The following is a 24,117-nucleotide window of genomic DNA, read 5'->3' on the forward strand; positions in this document are numbered from 1 at the left end:
AGATTAGCAGGAAACCAAAAATAAACATGTCAGCGCCCATGGTAAATAAATTCTATTTTTTAAAATTTCTTATATTAGCGAAAAACAGCAATCTTCGTGAGAAAAAAATGACGAAATTTAACAATTATTCATGAATATCTTAAAATAAGGACTTCGATTGAATTGGTATACTGACGAGGGGAACTAGTCATTTTGTACCCAAACCATTTCGTACACTCCGATATTTGGTCATTTTGTAACCGTAATATAGTCATTTCGTACCCGACCTAAAGTTATTTCGTAACCTATATATAATTTTCAAGTCCTGAAACACAGTGACGATAGTCGTATTTAGTTAACATACATATAAATCTTGTAAAATTAGTAACAAACAATGAAAGTCACGTAGACAAAACCACTGCATGCACCCGGCACTGCCACCTGGATGGTAAAAGCACGACCCATTTCCCTGGCTATCCCCAGTATATCCCTGGACCTGGGGGTGCCGTGGTAGTCCAAATAATTGTACGTTGAAGGATTTTGTTTTCAATTTTTTTAAATGGCAAATCCTTCACATAAAAATTGTTTTGTATCAAAAGTGGGTGTTTATTCCGATCAGGATTACAGGTTAAAGCATATTGGTTAATAAAATATCATAAAAACAAGAAAAATAACCAGATAATGTTATTTTATGTTAGTTCCGTACACAAAAAAATAAATACCCAACAAATTATAATGAGTGATGTGTTTTTCTTCATTTCATACTGTCAAAACATAACAATATATACATGAAGGGCACCTGCAAGTCTGCGGTTTACAGTTTTACGACAATCGGAACACTTCGACCATGGCCGAGTTGTTAGATTGTATTTACGAGGTCTATCCTGAAGCTTGTTGGAGATGGTTGTGTATTTACGCTTGGCATAATTGTTATCTGTGTCACGCAAGTTTCGTTTTAATGGAAAGGTGAATCCTGTGTTTTAATGCATTTCATGCTTGTTTTGTGCAAAATATCTTTGCACTTACACAGTAAAATATTAATATAAACCTTTATTATCTATTTCAAACATAAAATTCTTCTCTAAATACAATTTCAATATTTTTCAAAAAAACCCTGTTTTTGCACAAACCCATTAAGACGTTAGGGACTGGAAGAATCCCGTATAACACGTCTATTATTTTAGACTAGGGGCCGTGTTTGCAATTGACTGGTGCATAAGGAACTATAGAGATCAATTTCATTCATGCTAACATTAATTAGAAAATTCCATTTATGTAATTCCCTTGATTTTCACTTATGTCTTACTACCAATTTGATGATACATACTATAACTGATACTGTTTAAATTTAATAAAAAAAATTATAATTCAAGAATGTGGTTATTTTGTAAGTTTGAAACAAACCATGGTTGTTGTAGCAATCATTTGCAATTACAATTTTTGAAAGAATTTCCCACATCTTGAGTACTAAGAATTAACAGCACTTAAAGTATGGCAAGTTTTTTCTTCATATATATGCATGTTAACTTATTGACTCCATTATTGTATTTAATATGAAAAAATAACTAAAAATGAAATATAGGTTATGAAATGATTAGGTTGTGAGCGAAATGACTATCTAAAGGTTACGAAATGACAAAATATCGGAGGGTACAAACTGGTACAAACCACCTCCCCAACTCACCAAACCAAGGTCTGTCTAACTTTTGAGATAACCAGATAACAATAAAGGGATACTTGTAACCACTATGTCCAAGGGTTGATGTGAGGTTTAGGACTCGCCCTGATGCCTGTATATTGAAATTGCTATGAATGGCATTGTGAAACCGTTTCCTGAAAGAAATGTCACATCTGGCACCAGGTACTAACTTTTATTTTCACATCTCATAAGAACAAGGCAAAGTAGCAGATGACTGGACAGCAGCAAGCCTCTCACCTTTATTTAAGACGGGGATAAGAGCAAACCATCAAACTACAGACCAGTTTCCCTTATTTCAGTGATTTGCAACCTCCTCAAGCACATGATTCACAGTAACTTGATGCAGTTCTTTGACTGTCACGACATCATCAGCCTGTACCAATTCAGCTTCAGGAAACAACAGCTTCCTGTGAGCCCCACTGATCATGACAGTCAAAGACATTGCAACAAGACTCGATAGCTTTCAACAGATAGACGTCATCTTGTTGGACTCTGCAAATGCATATGACAAGGTGAACCACAATCGCCTTGCCCTGAAGCTGAACCACTGTAATGTGCAAGGGAAGTTATTGGATTGAAACTAGGGATGCAAACGAATGGCAAAACTGACATTCAAATATTCAGTACTTTCTTCGATTGAATACCGGTATTCAAATATTCAATTACTAAAATGAATCTTTTAGAAGTTGAAGTAATCTATTATTATTAGCTAAAGTTATATCCGAGGCCTTTATATCCTTCTTTGTTATAGCCGGTACACGCAACAGATCCTGATTCTTCCCTAAATTAGTCTCTGAAATTCCCCATCCCAACAAAAGACAATATATTTTGAACAAACAATCGAGTAATTTCATTTCCACTGCATTTATATAAAAATGTAAACAACGCGAAATCAGACCAGCAATGATCATTAATTCCCAGTTTAATGACGTTATTAGATAATGGAGTGGTTTTCTGTAGGACATTAAATATAACTATGGAAAAACCGAACCAACTCGAGAACTACTAAATTAATAAACGAAAATAAACGTGGAATTTGACTCCTCTATTGTACAACAATACAGGAAATATATCCTATAATTCTATACCATACAGTAACATTTTAAAGCATGAATGATATATTGATTCACAAAAAACAAGTTGTGCCACGTACATGTAAGTAGCACATCGCAATTATATCATCACAGCGATTTGAAATATATTGCACAACTTAATTGGAAGCCAAAATAACAATTTGGTGTAAAGGCAGATTCCCTATGTCCCTAATTGTCCTGATCATTTATATTTCACTGAAATATTGAAATATTTGAAACTTGTTTGATATCACTTGTCTAATAGCCGTTCATAGAATTACTCGGACTTTTTATCGTACCCGACCATATGCCCTAATTCACATAATATGATGCGTGTACAGTTTATAGTCATCACATTCATGCCTGTGGCATAAGGAATCAATTGTTGTTAAAAACAAGACAAATGATTTTTAAACACAACAACACAGATGTAGGCATTTATTTATTCAACAAAAAACATTTAATATTCGAATACCGATTTTGACATTTGAATACCAAAGGTTGAATCGAATATTCGATTATCCATTTGCATCCCTAATTGAAACACTTACTGAAGCCAGCGGGTCGCCCTTGAAGAAAAATCCTAAAGGTTTGCACAGGAACCTCAGGTGTCCCCTAAGGTACCTTTCTCAAACGCTCCTGTTTATGGTGTATATCAATGACCTGTGTCATGTCTACCACTATACTGTTTGATGATGACTCCCTGATGTAAATATGGGATCATCAAGACCTCTGCAGATGCTCAGGACCTAAGAACGACCTTGACAATCTACAGGATTGGGAAAAGAAGTGGCGAATGGAGGTCAACCCTGACAAGTGTAAGGTACTCAGTATCTCTAACAAACGGATGACCATAACTGGATAATACACCATCCATGGCAAACGTACCCTGCTACAAGACCTTCATCAGGCTCCAAGTAAAAAAAAGCTGCCACTGTCTGGGACCCCGAGGCCACCAACAAATTTGAAGTGGTGCAACACAGCACTGCCAGGTTTGTCTCTTGGAATTACTCACTTAAAAGCAGCATCACCACAGTGTTTAACATACTTGGATGGGAGAGCCTACAGCAGTGGAGGAAAGAGGCTAAATCTGTCTCTACAAGGTAGTAAACAACCTAATCGCAGTACCTAGTTAAGGCTTGCACCCACAAGGGCCTGTCAATTAGAGGTCACTCGATGAGGTACATGACCTCTACTGCAGGACATCAGTACTGAAGGAGTCGTTTTTCCCTTCCACAATTGTTCTATGGAACTGCCTTCCAATGAGCCTTGTCACAGCTCCCACCTTGGTCTTTCAAGGCTTGGATTGCTGCTGCACTGATGTTACCACAAATATACTCTTTTTTTTAAGTAGCTTGATAATGATACTTGTCTGCCGGAGATAAAGAAACACAAATGATTGGCAATTTCTTTGGAATAACTAGAATCAAACATATTTTCTTTGGTTACACCCAAGTACATTGTATTTATTTGACTATGCATTTTAGTCGGTAAGTGTGTGAATAAGGTGACAAATCTTTTTTGGCAAATATAAGGTAGTGGAGGATAATCTATTTCAATCACCCACATTGGTTTACACTTAACGTGCTAAGCAGATTGTATCATTTCAAAACAAATTTCTCTCAATTTTGTTATACCGTTTATTAGCTTCTCTGTTTTTAAAAAAAAAAAGTTGATGTTTTGTCATAGCATTGGCTGCTTCATTGTCAACATAGATAAACCTAAGCCATAACTCCGAGAAAACATTTAAGATATTCAAATGAAACCTGGCACACACACACAATACAGCAAGGCCCATAACTATGGCTTTAATGAATGTTGAGTTATGAACGTTTTGACTGAAAAACAACAGACAAGCATTGGTGGTCATTCTGATGTTTTGTTGTGTTTTCTTTCAATTATTTAATGTCAAATGTAAATGATATATTTCATAAGCATTTATTACTCTTAAAAGTTATAAGGACAACTAGGACATTATAAAACTTGTGGCAGTATATTTTATCGAAACAGTGGTATAATCAAATTGAAGAACAATATGATTTGAATTACTTGTTTATCATACCATTAATACATAATTTTATCAAATAAGGCAATAATTGTCCCTTTACCTTAATATGCCATCTATTACTTCCATATACCATCATACAATAGAAATCATAAAGTCAGATAATTTCTAACAGTTTCATCAGATATGCTGGTATGAACAAAAACTCTGGAAAATTGTACCAAGCATATCTTTTTGTTTTGGTCCACTTCTCAATCCTCAACTGCCTGCCTTTTGCCCCCACAACCTGGCTTCCATTGGGCATCACAGCTTCTAGCTGTACTTCAGAAGGTTACTTGACTGTTGGGGTTCTACCGGTTGTCCACTAGGATTTCTTAGCACATCATAGGTCTTGTAGAGGATTCAACCTCTTCCGAAGAAGCGTAATATTTTGTAGGTCCTACAATGGTTCAGCTTTTCTCAGGGTATTTTTTATATTTGCTTGTTTGTTGACGTGTTAATCCTCGTAGTACTTCAGATGGCCCTGCTCTTGTTATTTTTGCTCTTCAGTAGTTTTCCATTTTTTGATCCAAAGCTGTTCTGGTCGTATCATAAGTAAGCAGTGAGTTGTTCTGGGTTACTCCACAGGCAGTTTCCGAAGTGAGAGGCAGCTTTTACTATTGCAGTAATTTTAGAAAGTATTTCAGAAATTTGCAGGGCCAGACCAAGATTTTAACCCAGGTCCTCTCGCATGCTAGTCCAGGGTCTTACCACTAGTACAACTATCCACCAAATAGATAGGTGTCTATTTTTAGCTAATGACTGTACCTTTGACCTTAAAAATAAAGGGTTAGACCTCAAGCGTTGAATTTTATCTTCAAAACAGGTCCAAACATGGATTGGATAGAAGAGCAGAGCAGACACATTGCTGCTCATAGGTTTCATCTGGAAGAAGCTATAGCTCAACTTAAGGTGTTATTTAACCCATGGTATGTTCCTCTTATTACATTTTATGTATGATTTTTTTCATGTTGGTTTATGGGGAAATTACCAAAGTGTTATTATAGACTATGATAAAAAAGAAATAATAAGAAAGCCAGTCCTGCTCATAAATTTGTAAAGAATCAGTGAATTGGTTTTGAAAAAGTCAGGTTGGAATTACTTGCGTACAGTATTGTTCAATACTATGCTAAAAAAGAGCGGTTACACTTATTTGGTTCAGAATGATCATAGATGGCCATATCAGCAATAAATGGTGATTTATTTATTTATTTTATATATTTCAGGTATATGACATTGCTGAGAAATATATATTTATATATAACAATCTCCATTTATTGTTAATACAGCCACCTATAACAATGACGGGTCAATGAAAAATTTCAATCTCTTTGACAAGCTTATGACTAGCCTTTTCAGCTCAAAGAAATATTGCTTATATTCATATTTTTTTGCATCCTATTTTCAGGCCATGTAAGCACTCATTAGAGGAAGAGCAGTCCCAAGACAAACATGAAGGTACCGTTAACTGTGCAGATAATGACATTTGTTTTTTTCTAGCTTGACTATTTAAAGAATAATGTGAACTATTACAATCATCATTCTGTCAGCAGCATTCTTTACAGCTTAATTACCACTTATGAGATGGATCTATAACTTGATTTGAATAAGGGCCCTCAAAAAATGAGCATGCAAACGGAGCACCTTTGAATGTAAGTTAAAAGGAGCTTCTGATTATGCTATGATTGTTACTAACTTAAATGTGTATGTTTATAGCTGGATGTGGGCTTAAGGCGGGGCAGAACAGGGATAGAGAGAAAGCAGGTGAGAGTGAGATATCTGCGGAGGAGCAGGCTGGGGTGTCCATGGTGGACAAGCTTCTCTCACATGCGCAGAGGGCTCGAGATGTACAGAAAAAGGTACAGGGAGCTGGCCGGGTCTATCAATATCTCAATTTTATAATTATTTTGGTCTTAAAACATCTAAATGATTACATGATCTTACATTTAGATATAAATAGGAATTCATTTGATTATATACAGGAATGAAAAAAAAAATACAGGTTGAATAAGGCCTTTTTAACTCTTCTTATATTACCTAAATATCTAAATATGAAAACTGTTGACAAAATTAATTGTTTATGACATGTTCAATTCACATAAAAAACAAAACAAAAATCTTTGATGACTTATTCTGCCGCATTTATTTATTTTTGTCTTTATAATATGATATCATTTGGGTATAAATGTCCCAAGTGGTGAAGTTGATAAGGTCACTGACTACAGGCACAGAGATATAGACTTTTAATCAAGGTTTTTTAATTTTTATGCTCCCCACAAAGGTCATGTTGGAGACTTATAGAGTTGTGTTTGCTCATACATCTGTTGGTACGTCCCTTGTATTCCAATCTCCTCTTACACCATTGGACAGATTTGTGTCAGACCTCCAAAGACATTATGTGCAGATGACTTTGAAGGATGGATTTTGTGTTGCGTCCATTTCGACTAGATATTTGGCCTTCATTTTTTTTGATAATATTGAATGTAGTATTCTGTTTGTTCAATGTTCATTCACATTCCACTGTCGTTTTAAAGATTTGATGTCGGCAAAAATGTAGTTGAAGTAAAATGTAATTACTGATTAAATTTGTTTACAGGGTATATTTCAGGAGTTGAACTCTGGCCTTTATATTTGTCAGCTTGCATTCCATTCCGAACTTTCATAATCTTTTTTTTAAAACTGTTGGTTTCTTTTTAATTTAATGTCAGAATTGGTAGTACTTATGTTGAAATGGTTACAATATTTAACATGGATATGTATGTTTCAGCTGGAAAAGCCAAAGAAAACCAAAGGAAGGGAAATTGTGACAAAGGTACGAGAACAGACACACACAGTTTCAGCTGCTGAAAAAGGAAAAACTGATAAAACTTCTGCTAAAAATCAAGTCGAGAGTTCTTCACAGGATAAAAGCATCAAAGAAAAGAATTATTCCAAGCAAGACTCCAAACTTACATCAAAGTCTTCAAGTCAGATGAAGCCAGGTAGTGCAAGCTCAGCTACTGACAAACAGCAGAGGTCTCATGTGTCAGCCAGACCACAGAGTGCCTCAGGAAAGAAGCACATTCCAGTCCACAGCAATGCCCCCTTCCAGACAAACCCCAGGCTGGCCACTGTCAAGCTGCAGAGCACATACCGGGCAGCCAATGCCAGCACAACCAGCAAGGCCAGGCTTCAAGCCAGAGGGGGTTCTGCATCCAGGGGCAGGGGACAGCATTCATCAAAACCCACAGTCATGAACTCTGTACCTAAACACAATGAAAACACAAAATCTCAGGACAAACCTCAATCTGTGATAAGAAGGGAAGAGAAAGGCTGTGATATTTCTGGTGCTAGTAGCTCTTCAAACCCTTCAAATGACAGTTTTGAAGATACTGTTTTTTCTCATGAAAACAAAAAGGCACAACCTCATTTGACTGAGGACATGAATAAAAAGTTTAAAGATATGAACATAAATCAAGAAGACACAACTGATGCTCCTGGTAAAAATGCGATGTGTGAAGATGATGGTTCCAGTAAACTGTTTCTACTCTCGAGAGATGCGTAAGTCCAAAAACTAATGTAGAAAAAGAAAAATACTGGCTAATCTCAAATTATTTTAATATCATGCTGCCTCTTTGCTTTTGTTGATCTTTATATAAACATGAAGGCAACTGGTTGTTCTTCTAATAAAGTATACTAGTAAGTCAGAGTAATGCTTATATTAGATAACAAATATATGCCACGGCATTTTTACTAGTTTTGAAAATTTAAACTACAGTTAAGTTTTGTTAGTGTTAAATTTTAATGATGTACATGTAAATCTATAATGGAATAAGAAATGTGTAACATTGCAGATCACAGCTTAAAGTTCCAGGCAAACTTCGTAAGGCTGTTTCACAGAACAGAAAGCTTCGTCAGCACCTCTACACTGAAACAGTCACACAGAAAGTTGACACACCCACAGCCATTAACGATTTTCCAAACCAGCTAGATCACTTGGTAAGCCTTTGGGGATTTAGCTCTAATAAGGAAAGGACTTTTTTATACCTAGCTTTAAAAGCAACTGGCAAGTGCTGCAATGTCAGTTATGTATTTGTTTGATTGAACTTTGTTGACTGTTTCCTATAATTGGTGAACCAATTGTTTTGTGGATTGGATTTGCCGTTCTAACCTCAACTAATGATAGTGACTACGCAACATTTGAACATTTGGATTGCAAGATAACAATTAAAAATTATTCAATGAGGTTAGCTATTGTTTACCGACCACCCCCATCTAAAGGAAATGGATAAAAAACTTGTGTATTTTTAGAATTTCTAGCACAATTTGCTGTGACTGATAAGAACATTATAAAAACCGGAGACCTGAACTTCCATCTGGATATCCCCACTCAATCGGACACAATTAAATTCACAAGCATTTTACAATCATGTGGAATAGTGCAACATGTACGAGAACCAACTCATGTGCTTGGACATACACTTGACGTCGTCATCACTAGAGACACGGACACATCAGTTTCGAACATCAATGTTGTTGATCCAGGGTTGTCTGACAATAAATCAGGAAAAGTGACAAAAGATCATTATGCTGTTACATTCAATAACGTTGCTGAAAAACCGCCACCTATCCGAAAGACAGTGACATACAGAAAACTGAACTCAATTGATATAGACTCCTTCAAAAGTGACATTGAATCATCAGAAATTTTACGTGACAATCTTGAAAGCACAGATCCCGAACAACTTGTAGGAGTATATACAAATGTACTATCCACCTTACTCGAAAAACATGCCCCACTTCAAACAAAGACAATAGTGTTACAACCTTCTTGTGCCTGGTATACTCAGGAGTTACATGACGCAAAACATCTGCGGCGTAAGTTAGAAAGAAAGTGGCAATCATCTAAACTGACTGTTGACCACGAAATTTACCGAAATCAATGTGCAAAAGTAAATAATATGCTGGTAGAGGCTAAAGTGAATCATTATTTGGATAAGGTAGCAGCTTGTAGTCGAGATCAAAAACAATTGTTTCAAATCACAAAAGATCTGCTGAACGGTCCAACTGAGACATCTTTACCTACAAACATAAAAACTCATAAATTGCCACAAGAGTTTAGTGACTTTTTTGTTAAGAAAATAGAAACCATCAGAGATGAGATAAAATCAAAATTAGTTCTTAACCCAGTCGATTCAGAAACAGAACAATTGAGTGTTGAAAATAGTCTGACTCACTTTGAAACAGCATCAGCAGAAGAAGTTAAGGAAATAATCAATAAATCTTCCAATAAATCATGTGAACTGGATCCGATACCAACATGGCTATTAAAATCATGCCTCGATGAACTTTTACCATTTCGTTCGAACATTATTAACATTTTGCTCAGCACAGGAAACGTTCCATCAGAGTTTAAAGGATCATTTGTTAGGCCTCTTTTGAAATAACAAACACTGGATCAAAACATTTAAAAAAAATTATAGACCTGTTTCAAATCTATCATTTGTATCAAAGACACTAGAAAAAGTAGTGAGTTCTCGCATTGATGAACACTTGACAGAAAATCAACTTCAAGAAAAACATCAGTCAGCCTATCGTAAATTCCATTCGACAGAAACTGCACTTATCAAAGTCCAAAATGATGTTCTTAAATCCCTTGACCTTGGTAATGCAACCATCTTAGTAATGCTAGATCTATCGGCAGCTTTTGACACAATCGATCACAAAACTTTGTTACAAAGACTTGAAAATGTGTTCGGAATCGCTGAAAAACCACTGGAATGGATAACATCATACCTTCAAGATAGAAAACAGACAGTATACATTGATGGGGTGCTGTCAATACCGGTCACACTGGATTTTAGTGTTCCACAGGGGTCCGTATTAGGACCGAAATTTTATACAATGTACACTAAACCCCTTGGTGCCATTTGCAGAGCATGGGCTGCAATACCATCTCTACGCCGATGACTCACAGCTGTATATATCTTTCAAACCATTAGATGGCATTTCTAAGGAAGAAACATTACAACGCATTCGATCATGCCTTCGAGACATAATATCATGGATGAATATAAACATGCTCAAACTTAACACTGATAAAACAGAAGTCATCATGTTCTCATCTCCTCATAACTCCAAACACATTGAAGATCTATCGGTAACCGTCGGTGACTCAAAAGTTAAACAGTCTGTTAATGTAAAAAATTTAGGTGCCATCTTTGATTCAAACATGAACATGGAAGATCACGTTAATTCAGTATGCAGATCATGTTATTTACATCTTAGACAAATAGGTAGAATTCAGAAATATCTGACAATTGATGCATCTAAACACCTTGTGACTTCATTGGTTATCTCGCGCCTAGATTACTGCAATGCACTACTGTATGGTGTTTCTCAAACATTAGTCAACAAACTGCAGATCGTGTAAAATACAGCTGTGTTTACAAACCACGAAGAAATCTGTTATCTCAAAACAAAGTACCTACTTTAGTGATACCAAAAAGTAAAACTGTAACCTATGGCGACCGACGTTTTGAATATGCAGCTCCGAAACTGTGGAATGACCTACCATCCGGTGTGAGAGACTCAAGTTCATTGTGTTCTTTCAAACGTGCACTTAAAACACACTATTTCAAACAGGCGTATGAGTAGCATTTTTACCAGGAATGATCTGTGACAGTGATTCACGAAGACTGTGTGACCATTATGTGATTTTAAACATAATTTTACAACCTGTTTTAATTCTACCATGATCTTTTAGTACAGTTACATATCCTATGTAAACTGTTTTAGACTATTGATACAATATATAAATGCAATTTAAATGTCAGGCGTAATTTACATTACTATCAGTTTCGCTAGACTATTTTTTTTATCGTATGATATTGATATTTATTGTTTTTAATTCAGACGACCAGTTCAATACCACATTTCATTTGATTGTGTTTCATATTTTTTAGTATGTTGTACATTTATTGTTCAAAAGCTGTCTAGTATTTTAATGATATTGCTTGTAGTTAACTATCAGATTATATCGTTGTAAAGCGCCTTTGAACGTGTATATGAAAAGGGCGCTATATAAGTTTGGTAAATACATGTAATAATAATAATAATCATCATCCCATGTATTCCACCTTATTTCAACTGTAAAAAAATGTGTCTCATTAACTTCCCAATATATTAAAACTACACTCATGAACCTTCAAAGCAATATTGGTCAGCATGATAATTTGTGCACCTGGGCATTTCTGTGACACGGGAATGTTTCTTGGTATATGGATTATTATCAGATTATGTCGGTAGAGCTTTAGAGAGTTTAGAGGTCATCTGTCACGAATTCTGAATGAAGATATATATAAAGTTCCAGTTGTTTAATACAGTTTGAGTATTTGTAGTTGAAGAATTAAAATATAGTTCAACATATAATAATAGAAATAGTCACAAGACAAATTTTTCGAACATACATTCCAGAGAAACAGAATGTACAAAGTTGACAATTGATAATGAATAAAGGAAATACATAAATAGACAGTGGTCACCTAGCGACAGGACGGGCTCAATAACTGATTAAACATGATTAAACAATATCTATAATAAGTAATTTGTATAAGCTAAGAAAGCTGATAAATATTTAGATGACGTTTTTACAAACAGTGCATGTTTCCCTGTTGAACAAGAAAAGCAGAATAAGATGACATACATGTATGAAATTAATGGGTATGACCAATTAAACATTTCCTTAGTTTAAAATGGTCTGAGAATGTTTGTATCTCATATACCTTGAAAAGTATTACACTTAGACTCATAAAACTTCATAGCACCATTGGTCAGCATGGGTTGTTGTGCACGTCCTCTGGTTTTGTTTGCCAATGCAATCAGTCAAATAATGGCTTGGCTAAATTTAAAATGGCCTGAAAAATATTGTGTTGCATGTAGCTCTGTAAGTATTATACATGGATTGTGAAACCTTATAGCAGTATTTGTCAGAATGGATTGTTGTGCACCAGAGTTTTTCTATTACATTTCACTTGTTATAACAATAGTTATAGCCCTTGCCTTAGTGGACCGCGTTGAAAATTGACATGAATATGTTAAAAATGTTATCCACTGTCAATAAAGTCCTTCAATTTGCGGGTATTTATTAGCCTCCTTGTGTTGCAAGTATTGACTACATTGCAAAGTATAAATTCACATGGGTTCTTTTAACAGTTTGGTTGTGAGGAGGCCAAGCAGGTGCAGCTACAGGAGAAACAGGCCAACTACCTCGTGAACGTGTACACCAATCTTACACATATACTTGACTCTCTCCACCTGGACATACTCTCAGGTATACACTATTGTTTTTATACAATAATCTTAGAGAAACTCCCAGGTTTTATGTACTACACTAGGTTGACCTGTCTCCTGGCAGTATTGGTATATGACACCAGGCTGATTTAATTACCCTTAAAGCACCAATAGGTCTGAAGGTGTTTTCTGATTGTCTTATACAATTAAATTTTATCATATGAAGACACTTAAAATTTGACAGTTTTTGTGTCACCTGCAAAGCATAGCTGATAATAGGGATTAATTTGTCTGGTGTTGTCTTAAACAGTGTCAAACTTATGTTTCTTCTTAGTTCTTTAAACTAGGTATACACATTGGTCATGGTCAGTATGGGTTTTTGGGGTGGACAATATGTCAAAGGTCAACATCATGGTGACCTTGACTAGAAAAATAACAGTCTTGTCACTTTTGAAGAACTTGGTTTAGGGTCTTCAAACTTGGTATAGACATTGATCATGGTCGGTAGATGATCGTATTGTTTCTGTGGTCAATAGGTCAAGGTCATGGTGATCTTAACTAGAAAAACTGTGGGTTTTTCTGATCAATATCTTTTGAACAACTTGGTGAAGAAAACTTTTGGTCCTTCCCAACTGCCAATTCATCCGATTTGTAGAATTCTAGTTTTCTCTTAAAGTCAATTACTTTCTGACTGATCTTAACATGAATGTTGATGAACAGAAACCTCCCCCTGTAGAAGATTTTTTCACCGTCCTGGTTGGGTGTATCTTTAAATGGAATAGCCCGATGTAAAGAGCTAATGGAAAAAATATACATAGAAATTTAGATTGAAGATGAATTGAAGGTGAATCAGAATGTTTTACAAGTAAGAGTTCTTTTTGGTTGTTTGTTCAGTTATATTTACCTGTACCTCTGATTTTTACAGACCAGTGGAGCGGTGTGGAGGTGTATCGGGCAAAGTGTCTGATGGAGCTCCTTCTAACCACATACCAGCATGCAGAACAGCTTCTTCACCAGGCAGACTTCAGTATGGACATAATTATGTCTGTTAATGATTTCTTTTGAACCGACTAAAGATTTGTGCCTCTTTTTTTATACTAAGTTCTTTTTTTGCTGAGGCTTGTCTACATGTAATTTATGTCAGTTTTAATAAATGATGTTTAAAATCATTAACATATAATGTTTCTCAGCTTGACTTTTCTAAGGTATAAAAACTTTTGTAAAATTATTAATCCTCTGCTTTGCTTTTGAGGCTATATAGGAATTATGCGAGTCATCACATCTGTCCATCCATCTGTCTGCGCATCAAGTTTTTTCAGCCTTACTGATAATAGTTTGTGTCCAGTCCATATCTTTGTCATATTATGATGGATTTTAAAATTATTTCACAAAAGTGACTACAATGTTACCCCGCAAGATCCGTGTCACTACTTTCAAGGTCAAAGTAACATCAACCTTTTAATCTAAGAATGTTTTGCCATTTATAAACATTACTGAAAATAGTTAATGTTCGGTCAATAACTTCCTCATTCATGGTCAGATAAAATAATTTGGCAGAAGTGACCACCGTAGTAAGAGGATGTATTGTGCACAAGACCACTATTTTCAAGGTCAAGGTCACAGCAAACTTCCCAACTTTTATATTTCTTACTGTTTGTGTCAAATAACAGTACCAATATTTTCCAATCTTTCTCATGTCTCTACATTATTGACAGATCTTGGGTGTATTTACGTTCAGTGAAACATGTTTCACTTGAATTCTTTAATTGTTTTATCCAGGCAATATTTCTGTCACTTGGGCAAGCAGGGGTATAAATAACATTCTAACATTCAACTATAACATTCTCTAGTTGACAATGTTGTGGCATGTTTGCCTTCACTGAAACAAGTTCCACTTGATTTCTTTAATTGTTCTTTCAGTAATTCAGATATTTGGGTATTTATCAGTTTCTGTGATATCTCTAGTTTTGATTATGATTTATTGTTCCACATAGTGTAATAATTAGAGTGCATGTTGTAGGGCTTCTTACAAAAGCCAGCACAAGTCAGCCATCAGTGGACCTAACTGATCACGGAGTATCATCCACCTCCCAGTGGTATCATAGAGGCAACAACCCAGGTTAGCAGAACCACTTTTTTCAGCACAGATATTCTCTCAATTAACAATGCGAGCTAAGAATAACATAAATTTCACACTCAGAATGTCAACATGTATGAATTAACCACTACCAATCTCAGTAAGAACTGAATTCAGAAAACTCTTCATAATATTTTTGTAATTGAACTCAATGTCATGCTCTTTTCAGTTTCAGACTTATGCAGTCATTTGAAAATCGATAATTTATTGCTTAGACTTGTCCTTATTGTAGCAGTTAGAGTTGCAAAGCCTTCGACACTGGTTTAATCAATTCCCTCCACAGGTTCACCAGATCCAATACAGACCCTAAAGTACAGCAGCTCAAGGGACCTGGAGCGTTACATGGATGCAATGTTCACCATTCAGCATCTTCAGCTCCAACTTGATGGCTGGGAACATGTCGCCAACACTGTCTTCCAGGCCCTTGATACATTGGACCCTACCTCGAGGTAGAGAGGTTACTGCATGTACTTCAAGTGTTATGTATTGGAATACAGTTATATTTTTTTCACTGAATTGTAAAACAACTTGCCAAACACTTGTAACTCATTGTGTAAATTGCCTGTAAAAAGCATTTATCTTCTATAAAGAAATTAGTGTTAAAAGCCAAAGGTAAAATGACTACAGGGCCTGTTTTAAATTTCCATTTATATGACATTCTAATTTTGACGATTGTGATCTGATGGCTTTGCAGTGATTACATCCAGACATTAAGGACTGGGTATTCCCTGTTATCTGAGAAGAGGTGCAGGGTGCCAGTTCTGATCAAGGACACGATCCCAGAGCAAGAGACTACTCATGATGGACAGTGGTGATGAGTAGTGATGACCGTTCCTAGGACTTTAAGCACTATTAAAATCTGACTTTTTTGAGATAATTCATTGTTGGTGTAATAGAGCCAAGACGTGCTATTTTTGGCCTTAAAATGTAAATTTGCTTTCATTGTTTTTGTTGGGTATTTCAATTAAATTTGATTTCCGGGAGCAATAATGAAAATTTTATGATGATATCTCTAACATTGCTTTAGTTGTGAAAGGTGATTTATTGTACATTCTAAATGCTAATTTTGACATCATCCACATGACATCATGACAAAGGAAATGAAAATGAGGATTTATAAAAGGTTGCAACTTAGCAAACTAACTGTTTAAGGGTGAGTTCTGTAAAACTAAAGAGGAAATCTTATTTTGAGCATCTAAGTTGATGGATATATAATGAAACATTTCCGTATTTTTTTATGCTATTACTTATTTTAAACTGTGCAGGCTCTCCAATGGCCAATAACCAAGGTATAGGTATAAATCTAAGGTCTGGGTTTTTTTTAAAAACTAGGGGTAGTAGTACTGTAAGATGGATTCCGCCAGAGGATGAACCCACATTTTAAGACTTGTCACAATGCACCTTTCATTCTCATCATGGTACATCTCTTACAGCTTGAGAGAACAACTGAGCTGATTTCTTATTAAGTCTTGTTTGAATTGGCCCAGATACAAAAGTACCCAGTAACAGTCCAGCCAGAAAGGTCACAGGCAATGACAATATTGCCCCCATATTTTTTTTAATTGGTGACTTAATTTCCTGTATTCTGTGGGCATTTTAGAACGCTTTTTAACTCTTTTTTTAACTACATACTTCTAATTATCACATTTTATCTTTTATTTATCAACTATTTCACAAAATAGTGGGGGGGGGGGGGGGGGTCCCAAGAAAAAGTAAGAGTTGAACAGAAAAGTAGGTCACGCTTGGAAGGCTTGAGTGTGGATCAGTTATTCTTTTCCAGGGCCTTTTAACAAGAATGCATGATCTTCAAGAGACCATTGAGAGACTTTTAAGCTGCTAGATATTATATGCAAGTAGTTACAAGTATGCAGTTTTCTCCAGTGAATAAAACTATATTATATGAATGTAATATCATTGCAGCAATTTGGGTGAACATTTCTAAAGGTATTTAACCAGGTTTTCAACAAACACTGGGTTATAAGAATGTTGTATGTTTTGGTCAGACAGTCAATCTGCTGGTCAGTCTTGTCAAAAACAAAGTTTCCAGCAGATAATTTTCATTTATCATATAAACACCAAATTGGTGTATAAGAAAAAATTGACAGCTCATTAGGGATTGCTTTTGATTCCGTATTGCAAGAAGTCAAGGTCACCATTACTGGTTTCATGCTATTAATTTTATTTTTGTTCATGATTTGGACACCAAACTTGGTATATGTATATTTAGAAAATGTTGGTATATATATCTATATATATAATTAGAACATGTTGAGAGCTCGCTTTGGATTGCTTTTGGGTCTGTTACGTCAAAGGTCACGGACAAGTTACTAAATAAAGAAATTTTGTTTCCAGCGATTAGCAACAGTTTTTTTAAACAAATAAACACCAAACTCGGTGTATAGCAAAAGGATTGAATCGAAGCCCATTCGGTCAAAGGTCAAGGTCCTTGTTTCTAAAGATAGAAAGGTTTACAAAAAGGTTGTGTCACTTGCAGCACCTTTTCAGCAATGATGAGGATCATGTATTCACACAAGGCGACATCAAACTTACTTTTGTTATTAAATTATTTTAATTAGGTTTGAAATCAAGTGACCTAACTTGGTATATAGGAAAGGAAGTGTATATGGAGTCTTCATTGGATTTCATACTGGGTATATTTCAACATTCCATGATTTCAGAACTGAAGCTTTTGTTCGCTATTTTTTGTGTTTAAGTGTTGTAAAATTTAATGTTAATTTATTAAAACAATTTATTGTATGGATATTATGTTGTCTTTTTTGTCTTCAATTGGTGGCATACATGATACCAGCTAAGGTCTGGTTTCATATTACAATTCTTTCACTACAGAGATTTCTATCGCAGCAATGATTTTGTGATTGCTGGAGATTCATATTAAACTATCAAGTCGTAACTAGTGGATGAAAGTGTATCATACGTAAAGGCCCATAAAATAGCAATGTCAAGCATACATCATTACTAAATTTTTTAATTCCTCAAAGTGACCTTCAATATCTCTATGATTGTGCCAAGGGTCATTTTTCAAATCCAATCCATTCAACAGTAGCCATGATGTTTTTAGAATAAAAACAAGGAACATAATTAATGTTCTCCTAAGGCCTAAAAATTAATTGTTTGTTTATGGTAACATACTCAAAATTACTAGATAGGGATTTAAAAAAAATCAAATATACTTCATGTAAAGATCATTTTCTTGCAAATAGCACTATTTCTTGCAAATGTCACTCATACATTGCTGTTGTTATGGACCATTATACTGTCAAAATATAATGACAGTATATATTAAAAAAAAAACACTTAAAAACTAGTGATCTCCTATTTTTCTGTGAAAATTTGCTTCAATTTTATGGTGTGAATATGTACACAGCTATTTTGCAGTAAAAGTGACATCTTGAACTACAAGGAGACGAACAAATACTGTTAAATGAATATTTAATGCAGGTAATGTATGGCATTGTCTTGGATATGCTTTGATTCTGAATTATGTTTGTTGTTATGAAAATACTTGTCATATTATGGTTCCAGTAATGACATCATTTTCAGTCCTGCAACAATAATTGTCACTGTCTGATGTTGTGAACAACAATTGTTCCATTTTTCGCGATACCCATTACATCACTAGAAAAAACAGAGACCTTTTAGACATTTAGCAGATGTACAAGGAGCTTGTTCCAGCTATGTTGCCTCATGATCAAGGTCACACTAAGGGTCAAAGGTCAGATAGATATTTTTTATTTCCACTCCATGACTCAACGACTTCTGCAAAGATTCCTAAACAATTTGGCACAATTTTCCATATCAAGCGAAGATGCACCACAAAGTTTCAGTGGCTTTGTTACTTGTACCGGTGTTTGTTAATTTACATATGTCCTGTCTCCGTATCATAGCTTCTGATTTAATTCCATTAAAGAAACGCATGTCCAAATCCACTTAAGATTATATATAACAATTCTGCTATGATGGTACACCATTTTATTTACACTTGGAAAAGTTAAATTCTCAACACAGAAACATAACATTTGACTATAAAAAATGGAGACACGAAATAGTATGAAGTTATAAGAGATCCTGCACATGATATGCACAGGACCCTTTAAAGTATATACCTATGCAATCAACCACAATGCCTCTTCTATGGCTTAATATATTTTGATGACATCAAATCTGTGAAAGGTTTTTATGAATAACCATTTATAAGCTTATATCACATACGGTTGATCAATGAAAAGATAAAATGCAACAAAATACTTTTGTTTAAACTACTATCACAGTCAGGTGCAAAAAAATGAGCGTGCTACCACTCTTTCAACGAAACAAGGGTGAAAACAAGTCTATAAAACAGGAGGGCCAGAAACAGGACAACATACAGGCTAAAAAGCAAGCAACATGGTTCATAATACTGATATAACTTGCACGCTAAAGTTCAAAATTATGCTATAAAAACAAACCACCATTTTTCACATTGCCACCAGTGCTTCTTTAAGTATTATGAAATCAGAAAAGTTACAATAATCTGTTTAAAAAGTTCTAAGTTGTATTAAGTGTAATGTATAAACATTTTGTTTTGGTAAAAAATACACTTTAATGGTATAAAATGGCAGTGCCAAACTTTAGAAGCAAAAGACCTGCAAACAAACAAATAAATGTCTGAAATAATGGTACTTTTTTCACATGAATCCATGGGTTACATGCATAAAAATGCACCATAAAATGCACATAAAATATAACTTTGAAGCATATAACATAACACAAATTATAAAGAATACATTTTGATATTTTATTTGAAAGAAAGATTAAGTTAACTTCATGGTGACAGTTTATACGGACAATTTTTCTTCGGCTAATAATGTTTCCACAATTTATTAGTATAGTCAGACATTTGGACCGCATGGCTACTGGTATCCCTGCAGTTTGAGGCTGGTAGGGTAGCGGGTGCGAACGGTCATGCACTTGTCGCGGTCGATGAACAGGCTGTTCTTTTTTATGGAGATCTCCTTCTCGAGCCCCATGCGGTTGTCCTGAAGGTCCTTCAGGGAGTTGTTGGCCTGGTTCAGCTTGTCTGTGAGGGCATCAATGGACGAGTGGATCTCATTAACTTCACCCACCAGCCTGTAAAATGAGATTTATTTTTTTATATAGAACACAAAGCCTGATATACAATGTATGTTTTCTGTACTAATGCAGTTAGTGAACAAATATCTGCATATTTATTACATTAAACAGAAAAATCATTTTTTGTTTCTTAACAGCATTCAATGTGCACTAAACTATCTTTAAAATATTCGAGTTGGTTAAAAGAGCAGAAATGACACACAACATTCTGGATTTATATTTACAAGTTGGCATTCTAAGTGCCCTCTTACTGATTGTTGTTTTGCTTAAAACAAAATGTCTCATTTTATTATCACTTCATATATTCCATTAGAGCAGTACAGGTGAGTGGTTCAACATACTTGTATTGCACGGGGTCTCTGCAGAGCTCGACACCGGGCCTGAATGTCCTGTTCTCAAGGCGTGTCTGGGAAACCTTCATTGGGTTCTCCTTGTCACGGATCGCTTGCTTCAGCGAGCTGATGTTCTTCTCCATCTGTGTGATCTCCTCACACACCTGAACACAGAAAAACAGTTATAAACAGAATCATAGCACATGTTTCATTTATATGTTCATTTATACACTACATATCATTTGACCTTCTATAGGGGAAAACAGCAATTCTGTCATAACGGCATTCATACTAGTGATCTCAAAAACCTTTTTTGTTCACAAATGTTTTGTTTCAGCCCTGTAAGCAAAAAAGATTACTGTAGCAAAGATTCTCTGTAGCAAAATGATAGCATGGTAAAAATGATCATGTCAAAATGATTAGAAAATTTTTCATGTTGACATGAAAGTGAAGGGTCTTGTTAACAGGATTGAGAAAAAGTCAATGTCGTCATTATCTTTGAAATATGTACAAAATTGAATGTAAACATTGAATGTGAACATTAATTTTGATAGGTGAGTTAATGTTAATGTTGAAATATATGTTAATGTTGACACATATTGATAGCAAATGTATGTACTGATGTTAAGGTAAATGGTCATGTTAACTTTTACATTATATTTACCTTCTTGAGGTTCTCCTCCATCTTTGCCTTTGCATCTTCCATCTCCACGACGCGCTTCTGGAAGGCAACATCAACAGAGTCACACTGTTCACGCATGTCACGTGATGTGTCTTCCAAGATGTTGTCTATCAGCTGACGTAGCTGCATGGAGGCCATGCGCTCGTGTTCCCCCCGCACAATGTTGTCATGAGAAAACTGGGCCCAGGATTCTGGTGTTGACTGACTGAAAGTTTAAAGGTTGATTTTTTGGGGCTACTGCCTACACGGTTATTTTAATAATTTAATCTTTAAGAAGCAGACTGCCAAAATACAGTTATTGAAGTATTTAGCAAAGATCTGCTTTATCATAGAATATTATTTATGAAATCAGCTATTTCTGTTTAACATTTATAGATTGTTTTTATTCTGTATTTGTATTAAGCATTTAGCTTAACACAGATAAATTGTAGTCCAAGTAACACATACATTTCCTGGAACTTGGCAGCACCAGGGTAGAACTGTTTGTTGGTGTGCTGGTTTTTGAGAGCACCAGAAGCAGTATCAATTTCCAGGGCTTCCTTCTTGTCACTCCAATCCATCTCCAGGTTCTGCTTGGCATCTCGGTTCAACCTGAATATAATAGGTTATCATGAGGACACACAAGAACAAGCAGGTTTATGATGGTCATATATACTAAAATTTGTAGGAAATTTTAAATTGTATCATTAACATTACACAAATGGCTTTTGCCCAGAAGCAAAAGAATACATTCATTAAACAGCAGAATGCAGATTGTAGAAAAAGGATATTTGATAACAACTTCTGATAGTCATCTTTTACTTGCAGCAGGAGTTTCATGCCACATGTATGTTAAGACAAGATACATGAACATATGATAGAGGCAGGGGCAGCCATTTCACTTACTTGATCTGTTTTTCTGCTTGATCTATTGTCTTTTTGAGAAGATCTTGAACATTGTTGATGATTTCTACCTCCTGAAAGTACATTAAAAGTATTATGGTAAAGTGATAATAATAATGTTAAGTTTTTTATTTTTATTTCTTGATTTGCACTTATTTTAAGGGTCAAAATGAAGAGAGACTGGCCAAAATAAAAGCCAAAGATTCAGTATCTATTGGAAAAACTGTAAGTGGTTGATGATATACATTTATCAATTTAAAACGGTATGGCACAACTGCAGAGGTTGGCCGCTTTAATTAGGTAAAAGCATATTAACAAACATTAACAGGGTTGTGGTGTTTTTCAACTTGCCAATCTTCAGTTTAAATTGACTGATGTACCTGAATGGCTGATCCAATTATGGATGACTGCTAATTTACAAACATAAACCAATGGGAAGTATTTGGGAAATGCTTCAATCCCATTCAACAAAATTTTATACTGAAACTGACATACAAATAAAAAAGGTAAATAATTGTACAATGATTCTAATATCTGAATTTTCGGTTACCTCTCGAACTTTAAAATTTACTTTTAAAAGTAAGTAAACATTATTCTATACTAGGAATGTGTGTATTGGTCATGAAAAGCCAATATGTTTCAGTCAATTTGCATTTAATGTTTTTCAAACAGAATAAAGAAAAACTACTGATAGTATTGTGATCTTCATGCCCATCATAGTCAAATAACATTATGGCATATTAAACTAGGTTGATATTGTCATATTTATTTGATAGTCTCTGTCTGAATCAATTGGCTACATGTAAAAATCTGTGAAAACCTTATTCTCAGTAAACATACCTTTAACAAGGACAGTTCTACATCATCTTGTACAAGGTCAATGTTCTCTCTTCTCTGTCTGCAGTTCAGGTTATCAGTAGCAATGTGAAGTGGGATTTCTGTTGCACGAAGACCATTTTCTAGTCGTTTCTTCTGTGCTAGCAAAAGATCAGTTTCATCAATGACATCTCTTATTTCACGTTCTAATTCAAATTTCCAGAAATTAATGTCCTGAATTCGCTCTCCAAGCTTCTTTGTAACCTCAGCCTGTGTTTTGTTGGTTGTCGCCTCTGCTTCATTAATGGTTCTCTTTGATTCGTGTCGAATTCTTTCACCATTGTCACGATCAACAAAAGACTGATAGTATTTGGAGTAATTATTTTCATGCCATTCAGGGGGATTGTATTTAGATGATCTGTACCCCATGGTTGAAATCCCCATGTCATTTCCTGTGTTACCAGTGTAAGTGATTTCCATATTTTCATTTCTCGAGCCTCCTGACGTTTCTGCCATCGGTGCAGGCCTCTCCGGTGGAATCTCCCGGCTCTGAAGCGTAGCTGAAGCCATCGTTAACTACAATTTTTCTAGATGTATCCTTAAAAAGAAAGCATGTGCTTAAAACATTGATTCCTCTTACTTGCCGATGGCAACACTAACGCTTTGTTGCCAGTTGCTATGGAGTTGCTTACTTCCTGTTCACCGTTTCAAGGGAGATAATTTTGTATTATTCGTACCCAAACATCATTACTTGATTTGCGTTTCGTACCAAAATATCATTAAATATTCTTCTGTTTTATTAAAGTATATATATGTCATGCATAGTCCACAGTTTACATAGTTAAAATATATACAAATTTGCCTTAGATGATCATATATCTATGTGTATGTATCTTGGAGAGCATCTATCAATAGTTTGCTCAATCGAGAATGGCTTAATGACTGGGAATGGTTCCGGGGCGGTCGAAAACACTTTTCTGATTTTTTTACGGAGGATATGACTGGAACACCTCTGAATCCATAGCAAACAAAAGTAGGCACCAGCAGTCTGTTTACGATTTTTGATATTTGT

General features: G+C 35.2%; 2 protein-coding genes across 2 annotated transcripts; one reads left to right on the plus strand and one right to left on the minus strand.

The window, feature by feature from the left end:
- Window positions 1-13: 13 nt before the first annotated feature.
- On the plus strand, window positions 14-17,964 carry LOC128243273 (uncharacterized). The gene is made up of 11 exons (XM_052960929.1): window positions 14-41; window positions 5,622-5,724; window positions 6,204-6,253; window positions 6,512-6,654; window positions 7,563-8,335; window positions 8,629-8,773; window positions 12,989-13,106; window positions 13,992-14,093; window positions 15,087-15,185; window positions 15,487-15,652; window positions 15,898-17,964. The coding sequence occupies exons 2-11, from the start codon at window positions 5,630-5,632 to the stop codon at window positions 16,016-16,018; spliced, it is 1,812 nt and encodes a 603-aa protein (XP_052816889.1). The 5' UTR covers window positions 14-41; window positions 5,622-5,629; the 3' UTR covers window positions 16,019-17,964.
- A 1,214-nt stretch (window positions 17,965-19,178) lies between these two features.
- LOC128241911 (tektin-4-like) lies at window positions 19,179-23,731 on the minus strand. The gene is made up of 6 exons (XM_052959044.1): window positions 23,070-23,731; window positions 22,233-22,303; window positions 21,795-21,938; window positions 21,330-21,552; window positions 20,675-20,829; window positions 19,179-20,330 (listed from the first exon to the last, which is right to left on the minus strand). The coding sequence occupies exons 1-6, from the start codon at window positions 23,613-23,615 to the stop codon at window positions 20,114-20,116; spliced, it is 1,356 nt and encodes a 451-aa protein (XP_052815004.1). The 5' UTR covers window positions 23,616-23,731; the 3' UTR covers window positions 19,179-20,113.
- Between the last annotated feature and the right edge of the window lie 386 nt (window positions 23,732-24,117).

Source organism: Mya arenaria, chromosome 2, assembly GCF_026914265.1.
Source record: "Mya arenaria isolate MELC-2E11 chromosome 2, ASM2691426v1".
Classification (NCBI taxonomy): domain Eukaryota; kingdom Metazoa; phylum Mollusca; class Bivalvia; order Myida; family Myidae; genus Mya; species Mya arenaria.

Excerpts from the sequence above, each read along its gene's own strand:
- LOC128243273 (XM_052960929.1), top strand. The coding sequence starts at position 5,630 with ATGGATTGGATAGAAGAGCAGAGCAGACACATTGCTGCTCATAGGTTT. Across the intron at positions 6,254-6,511 it reads GTCCCAAGACAAACATGAAG|CTGGATGTGGGCTTAAGGCG; the intron begins GTACCGTTAACT and ends GTATGTTTATAG. Across the intron at positions 15,653-15,897 it reads ACATTGGACCCTACCTCGAG|TGATTACATCCAGACATTAA; the intron begins GTAGAGAGGTTA and ends ATGGCTTTGCAG.
- LOC128241911 (XM_052959044.1), bottom strand. The coding sequence starts at position 23,615 with ATGGCTTCAGCTACGCTTCAGAGCCGGGAGATTCCACCGGAGAGGCCT. Across the intron at positions 22,304-23,069 it reads TAGAACTGTCCTTGTTAAAG|GAGGTAGAAATCATCAACAA; the intron begins GTATGTTTACTG and ends ATGTACTTTCAG. Across the intron at positions 21,939-22,232 it reads CAAGCAGAAAAACAGATCAA|GTTGAACCGAGATGCCAAGC; the intron begins GTAAGTGAAATG and ends TATTATATTCAG.